The 7,309-nt window shown below is 38.9% G+C and overlaps 2 protein-coding genes across 3 annotated transcripts in view; one reads left to right on the top strand and one right to left on the bottom strand.

Annotated features, from left to right (window-relative positions):
• The first annotated feature begins 311 nt into the window (after window positions 1–311).
• cfap20 (cilia and flagella associated protein 20) lies at window positions 312–3,095 on the top strand. Of its 2 annotated transcripts, none has more exons than XM_035682062.1 (6): window positions 312–681; window positions 1,617–1,696; window positions 1,797–1,908; window positions 2,404–2,592; window positions 2,688–2,801; window positions 2,909–3,095. In XM_035682062.1, the coding sequence occupies exons 1-6, from the start codon at window positions 598–600 to the stop codon at window positions 2,909–2,911; spliced, it is 582 nt and encodes a 193-aa protein (XP_035537955.1). In that variant the 5' UTR covers window positions 312–597; the 3' UTR covers window positions 2,912–3,095. The 2 variants fall into 2 exon arrangements, with proteins under 2 accessions (XP_035537955.1, XP_035537954.1); XM_035682061.1 differs by having other exon boundaries at window positions 315–681; window positions 2,906–3,095.
• A 152-nt stretch (window positions 3,096–3,247) lies between these two features.
• dgat1a (diacylglycerol O-acyltransferase 1a) overlaps window positions 3,248–7,309 on the bottom strand; it is a gene marked incomplete in the record, with an annotated part of 16,537 nt that continues 12,475 nt past the window's right edge. Inside the window, 5 exon segments of the mRNA XM_035681459.1 lie at window positions 3,248–6,195; window positions 6,290–6,352; window positions 6,770–6,857; window positions 7,006–7,071; window positions 7,160–7,272. Of these exon segments, the coding sequence (XP_035537352.1) occupies window positions 6,049–6,195; window positions 6,290–6,352; window positions 6,770–6,857; window positions 7,006–7,071; window positions 7,160–7,272 (477 nt within the window).

Here is a 7,309-nt window from a genome sequence, read left to right as displayed (position 1 = left end):
CTTTGGTCAACTTTGGTTGTTTTTAAAGTGCTTAACAAATAAAGTTGGATTGGATTGGAGTTGGATAATATAAAGTACATGTAAAAATAGCTTAATAAAAAAAAAAAATAATAATGATTAATTTAGTCTAAACCACCAAACACTAATTCACCATTTACATTATGTTCTAACTTAATATAAATAGAAATAGAATTAAAACATATTGACGTTGGTCAAGCATTTTGTTGCCACGGCGACCGATATGCGTCACCATTTAAGAACCGACGTGAACAACGCCAGGAGATTCTGTTCCCTAGCAACACCAAAATAATGAAGAAGGGACCACTAGCTAATCTTTTTAGGTTTTTTGTTTCTCTCTGCGCGTCCTGAGGAGAGACGTGTTGAATTACCATAATGACATTGCACATGGGATTTTTTTATTTAACTCAAACGCTTTAGTTTCTGACAGCGGAACGGGGTATTTTGTGCACACGGAAGCGGTAGCTTTGGGAACGGAAACCAAATCTGTAAACAAACGTAACGCACGTTAGCAACAGTTTTAGTAGTGGACTTAAACACAAGTGGGAACCGACTGTGGACTAACTAAACTCAAAGAAGATGTTTAAAAACACATTCCAAAGCGGATTCCTCTCTATTTTATACAGCATCGGCAGCAAACCACTGCAGATATGGGACAAAAAGGTAAGCAGCGATTCAGAATGAATGCTATAATCTAATAGCTTCCTTAGCTCGTCGTGCTAAAGCTAACTAGCATCATGTGTCTGGTTGTAAACGCTTGTTTATTTATTAGTTGTGTTATTGTATTAAAAGCTGCAGCTGATCTCCTGCGGTGCGGTTGGGATGCAGTGTGCACACAGCTGACTGACTCTGTGTTGTTATAGCTATAGGCGTTAGTTCAACCTGTGACGCACACATGATCAATTAGGTGATCAGCTCCAGTAAAATACACAAAAGTAAAGATAAAGTGGTTGATAAAGTCATCACTCCAGCTCTCTGAAGTTCTCCCCGCAGCTGATGTCGATGTTATTCCCCTGTATTGTTGATGTGTTGAAACTAAAACTCAGTTGCCACTAGTGATGTAAAGCACCGATATCGATCTGCATGGAACTCGTTCAATAATGAAATATGGACATTTGTATTTGTATCACTGATTGATGCTGCTAATGTGTTGTTGTTGCTAAGCGACGGGTGTGAATAACAACAGTGCGGTATATTGCTTGTTTACGTTCACTGACTGCTCCCACATCAGCATCTGAACCGACAGATACAGGATCTGAAAGGCTGATACCGGTGTTGATGTTTAAGAGATATGAGCCAATAGTGATTTGTAACACTAACACATTAAATACATAATAATAGAGTTATTCAATATAGTGCTTGTAGGCACTCAAAGGCACTTTACATGGTCACAAAAAGACAATAAGACAATTCTCAGGTTGGTAATCTATGTAAAGGGGACACTGTTTTCTAAATCACCTCAGTATCTTAAGACACTTATAAACGCAGATATATCCATAAACTGACACCTGTACAGTTGTGTGATTGTGACAGTGCTCCTTTGCCAGCTCGATGTCTCCATAAACCTCAAGAAAAACACTGTTTGTGTGTGTTTACAGGTGAGGAATGGTCACATCAAGAGAATCACAGACAACGACATCCACTCGCTGGTGCTGGAGGTCGAGGGGACAAACGTCAGGTGAGTTTGAATAATCTGTTTAATGGATTCCTTCATTCAGGCACCAGTCACCCTCATCCACCCCTCCCATGTCTCTCTGTGTTTCTTCTACTCCCTGCAGCACTACGTATATAACATGTCCGGCAGACCCCAAGAAGACATTGGGCATCAAGCTCCCTTTTCTCGTTATGATCATCAAGAACCTCAAGAAGTATTTCACCTTTGAAGTCCAGGTAGGGTAGGCAGTCCTCTAGATGCTGACCCCTTCCAGAGGTCACCGGCTTATCCAGGTAACTTCAGGAGTAACTCCTTCCTGATGAAGTCGTACTATAAAAGGTGGATAAGTCGAACCAGACTTACGCTGTCGTGGTAATGTCCTCTAAACTGCTCCGAGCAGGTTATCTCCACGTTACCCTATAGACCACCTCTCCTCTGCCCACAATCCTGTGGAGAACAATGCATTTGTTACGACTCCTGGTAATTGAATCGTTCTGAAGATCACAGAGGCCTTTTATGTGATCGCAGGTATTTCACAATATAAAGACACTGCCTGTTAAATCTGAGTAGGTTCAACTCCCCTCGTAGTACAGGCCTCAGTTCTTGGCAGCATCAACAAACAAACGTGTACTCGTGTATACGTGCACACAACTTACAATATCTGTGTTTCTTCCTTACAGCGTGAGGAATCACGGTCACTCACGCTTTCCCTCCGTCTTTACAACTTACAGGTGTTGGATGATAAAAACGTTCGGCGGCGGTTTCGGGCGAGTAACTACCAAAGCACGACACGAGTGAAGCCGTTTATCTGCACCATGCCCATGAGGCTGGATGATGGCTGGAACCAGATTCAGTTCAACCTGTCGGACTTCACCAGGAGGGCCTATGGAACCAATTACATTGAGACGCTGAGAGTACAGGTTAGTGTAGAGAGACGGACTCGGAACCAGCCGACTGCACTTGTTGTGACATCTCTTTCTCTTGCTAAAGTCCGACCCCGCTGTTTCCCTCTCAGATCCATGCGAACTGTCGGATAAGGAGAGTGTATTTCTCAGATAGACTGTACTCGGAGGACGAGCTCCCGGCAGAGTTTAAACTCTACCTGCCTGTCCAGAACCAGAAAGCCAAGGTGAAACACACACACACACGTCCTCCACACATGAACAACTGTGTATTTACTTGGTCATACGCTGCACATAACGTGTCTCACACTCCTCTGTTTGTTTGTTGCAGCAGTAGAAATCCTCAACATGCACTGTTCCCCCAGACCTGATGTGGAGTTTAGTTGTAAGATTTTTTTTTTCTGTGCAGACGTATCATCAACTTTGAAAAACAACAACTTTGTATTATTATATTTTCATTTTGGAACTATAAGTTTTGAGTGCCGTCTCTCACAATAAAGATTTTTATGGACTCATCTGTCCTTGTTGTTTTCAATGGATATTGTAGTTGTTTAAAGATGTATGTGTCTAGAAAACCATGTTGTACAGTAGCAACCTTACATGTAAATAACCAGGAAATTCAGGATACTCCACTGTTACCGGCTACTAGAAGAAAAATAGACGAGTCAATTCATCAAATATATATAATCTTTATCAAACAACACAAATAATTTCAAGTGAAAGGCTATGAAAATTATTTGCATTCCAAAAACATATACTCTTTGTTTCACTTTGGATTTCTGTATACAGTATGAACAGATCAGTACAATACATTCGTTTTACTACATGTTGCGTCACACAATCATCCACAAACAAAATGAACTCTCGAAAGACGGTTCAACTTAAAGCTGCATCTTCAACTAATATCTCGAGAGCAGTGCAGTAATGAAGTGGAAGCAGGGAGTGATGGGCTTCAGGTGGACAAAATAAAACGAAAAGATTACCTGGGACACGCAGCGTAATGTTGACACTACCTCAGGGGTCACTTCATACTTTCCATGTTCAATAATTCTCACAAAAACAAAACACAGAAAGGCAAAATTAAAAGTAAACTCAATTCAGTACTTTTACAAATGAGAAAAATAACTTTTCTGAGTTTGTTTGCAGGGTTTCATTATTTGGAGCTTATTTACTATTAAATGTTGCCAGCATTTTCTGACACTGACTGATTCATGTCATTTTAGTGTTTTTAGTCTTCCAAACGGCAGCTCAGTTTGCTACTTCAGAAAGAATCCTCCAATGTAATAAACAAGTGATTGAACAAATTTAATGAACTCAGAGTTTATAAACTGGTTCATATTTGTAAGTCAGGCTGTTACTAAAGCTGCCATTTGTGCACAGAAATACCAATAATGTGATAAGATTTATGTACGACTCTTGCATAAGGCTGTCAAAATAACATTTCTTTTGTTTAAGAAAACAAAAATGACTGCATTGAATATTAGTCTTAAGTTCCCAAATATTTAAAGACACCACAAATATAAATGTGTTAATCTATTGGCCACATAGAATAGAGTTAACGACATTTGTGTCTTTTATTAGTATTTGGTTGAATCTTTTGTGTCTTTTCTACATAAAACTATTTTTCCTGCAGGCACTTGTAAATTTCAATAAGGAATGTCAACACATGATTGATTACTGCGGTTATGATTTAACAACAGTGTTTTAGAAATGTGATCAATAGGGAAAGAAAAAGGACTAATCTTAGAGTTAAAGGCTCTGATTTAACATGTTCATTGGAAAGCAGATTAAAACATATGAAAGTAAAATAACAGAACATATTTCCATATCAGCTATTATATAGAAAATATCTATATTGAAAACGGTGTCAGGCTCTAATACCTTTCAAATCAAGTCTTTAGGTTTTAAATAGTTAAACACTTATTACCACTGCAGCTGAAACAAACTGAAATTGATCAATCCTCATACGACAACAAATACAACAAAAATATTTTCCTTACATGATTAAGATAACTTAAAGAATACATTCATAGAAATCTATTGCTTAAGTCAACAGCATGCATCTCTTTAAAGTGCAAATAAACATTCATTGGTTCAAATCGGCAAAATCAAATACTGCAGTAAATCATTGATTTCAAATAAAATACAACATAAATTATAATTTCAAGATGGCACAGCGTAAGTGCAGACAGTCGTAAACACATACAATTATACAAAGTATAAAATAAACCATCTGATAAGTCAAATGCAACACAAAAAAAGGACAATGAAGCCAAGGCAAACGACACACCTTTAGCATGTAATGTTACACTAAGAGCTCGTATTAATGTTGTTGGTAGCTGAGAAACAGAAGAAGGGAGGCTGCCTGAAGGTCAGCGACTGTACAAATAACGTCACAAAAATGTCCTTTAACCATTTCTCCTTCACTTTTTAGTGTCTCCCCTCCTCTGTGTTCAGTGTCCGGGGGTTTGATCAGTTTTGTTACAAATCTGTTTATTATAAATGTCTGTAATACTCAACAACTTCAATGCATCAAAAAGAGAGGCATATAGGATATATACACACAGAATACATGTATAAAACTGGTACTGTTGTCAATTTGGAGACTCCTAAATTGGCATTTGGAAGATTTAAGCCTTAGCTTGTAGAAACAAACAGTTTATCTGGCGTCTTACTTTCTCTGTTGCCTTTGGATACAAGTAAAAAGTCTCAGCTACTGATTGATAGAAACAACATTTTCATATTGGCTCTATGGAGGCAGGATCCTGTCCTGGCTTTGTTGCACAGGAAGGTGCGCGTACTTTCCACAACTTGAGGAGTGCCTGGTTACAAACAGTGTTTCCACTTTCCATTGCATTGAAAGGCTGCTTTTTAAAGTTCAAGAAATTGTTGTTAAAAAGTCAGAGAAGGGTTTTCACGCTAGTGTACGTGTACCTAATGAATCGACCAGCAGTACCGGCCACTCCACGAAACCTTAGCACCACACATTTACTTTTGTTTTAGCAAACTCTGCTTCACATAAATCTATCAGCGATGGATCAATTCCAATAACAGAGATTCTATTTGATTTTGTGTCCAGGATCATTTGTTTAAAGTTGAAACGTCCGATGCTTAGATAAAGACATTAAGAACGGGGGGGGACTGCGGATTCCAAGGTTTGCTGATACTGAAGGCTGACAACAAAAGGTGTGTGTGTCCTACTAAAGTGGAATATCTCAATAAACCTAGCACTTCTCAGGTTGTTAGAATTAGTTCCTGACACACTGTGGTTTATTTCTCTTTAGTGCAAAAATCAAGAGGTCAAAAACAAATTTCCTGCTTTTACTGACAGGTTCATATTAACAGGGCTTCCTATTATAGTCACCTCAACTTGCTCTGCATTCACTCACTGAGTGAATGTGCGTGCGTGCGCGTACAATATGACTTGAACGTGTTTACGTGTGTGACTGTGAGCATGTGTGTGTTCGTACAGTACTATGTAGTTCCCCCGTAATGAATAACATAGTAGTCATGGACATACATCAACACAGCGACAGGCTGGCCAATGATGAGTGAGATCCACACAGCGGCGTTGCCATAGTTCCCATTCAGGAAACGACCCACAAACCACGCCAGAGGAACCTGAGGAGTTGAGAGTTCAGAGGTCAAAGTGTGTTTGTCTATAAGGTCTGTGACTGGTGAGAGTGAAAGAGGTGGACAGTTCAATGTGTCTTACCTGAGCCATCATTCCCATGAAGGCCCACAGTCTGAACATCTTCAGAGGGACACTCACCAGGTACTGAAGAGTAAGTACAGTAAATCAGACACAGAACAGTTTTCATGTATTCATAATGTATAAATGTAAAAGAGGGAAAAGCTACACATTCATAACTTAAATACAATATTATTTTTAAATTCAGGAATCACTGTTCCAGCACATTTTGACTTGTTTAGGTTTCCAACTGCGAGCCAGCACCTCACAGTTTCAAATTATTTCAAATTATTTGTATTGCATACTGTAGCTTAATATAGTCCTAGTAATTTTACATTATGAATTGCTGTATGTAAATAAAACAACTGTCCACAACAGGCATTTTCATTTCATGTATAGACATTAAAAGTAAAACTTACAGCTGTGTTTGAGGTTGAATTAGCAGATATGGAAACTTCAGTAGTGTTTTGTGTCACATAGAAAGACTGAATGCTGTTTGTTTACCTCGTGGAAGAAGGCAGACATAAGGAAAACGGCGGTTTGAGCCAGAAACTTGTTGATCCCCTTTTTCAACATCGGCTTATAGAAGTGTCTGCAACACACACACACACACACACACATTTGACTTGATTTGATTTATTTATCATTGTACTTATACTATAAGGAGAATGTGAAGCTAAAACATCAAAACAGAGAATCAGTGTTGGAAAAAACACAATTACAGAGATGTTGGTGCTCACCTCAGGCACCACTTGTGAACTGGGATATTCCAGTTGGCCCAGAAATATGTGACAGTTTCAGAGTTCCTGAAATGAACAAAATATATTTGCATACATGCATACAGTGTGCTTTTATTCCTGTAATCGTGTGTGATTGAACGTATCTTCTACTCACCACCAGTCTTTGTAGAACTCTCTGTCTCCAAACTGCAGCAGCTCTGCCACAAAGTTCATAGAAGAGTGAAAAAACCAATAGAAGAATATTAACCATATCAGATGGTTAGGGACCTGGGAGCAGAGGTGGAGGAGAAGGAGAGGTGGAGGA

Source organism: Morone saxatilis, unplaced genomic scaffold (assembly GCF_004916995.1).
Source record: "Morone saxatilis isolate NCDOM2014 unplaced genomic scaffold, NCSU_SB_2.0 Contig9, whole genome shotgun sequence".
Lineage (NCBI taxonomy): Eukaryota > Metazoa > Chordata > Actinopteri > Moronidae > Morone > Morone saxatilis.
Note: the sequence above shows the minus strand (reverse complement) of the source record. Positions and strands in the feature narration are given on the sequence as shown.

What these genes read in the sequence shown, in the direction of transcription:
- cfap20 (XM_035682061.1), top strand. Translation starts at nt 598, where the DNA reads ATGTTTAAAAACACATTCCAAAGCGGATTCCTCTCTATTTTATACAGC. An exon ending in TGCAGATATGGGACAAAAAG is followed by an intron (nt 682 to 1,616) that starts GTAAGCAGCGAT and finishes GTGTGTTTACAG; the next exon opens with GTGAGGAATGGTCACATCAA. An exon ending in TTGAGACGCTGAGAGTACAG is followed by an intron (nt 2,593 to 2,687) that starts GTTAGTGTAGAG and finishes TTTCCCTCTCAG; the next exon opens with ATCCATGCGAACTGTCGGAT.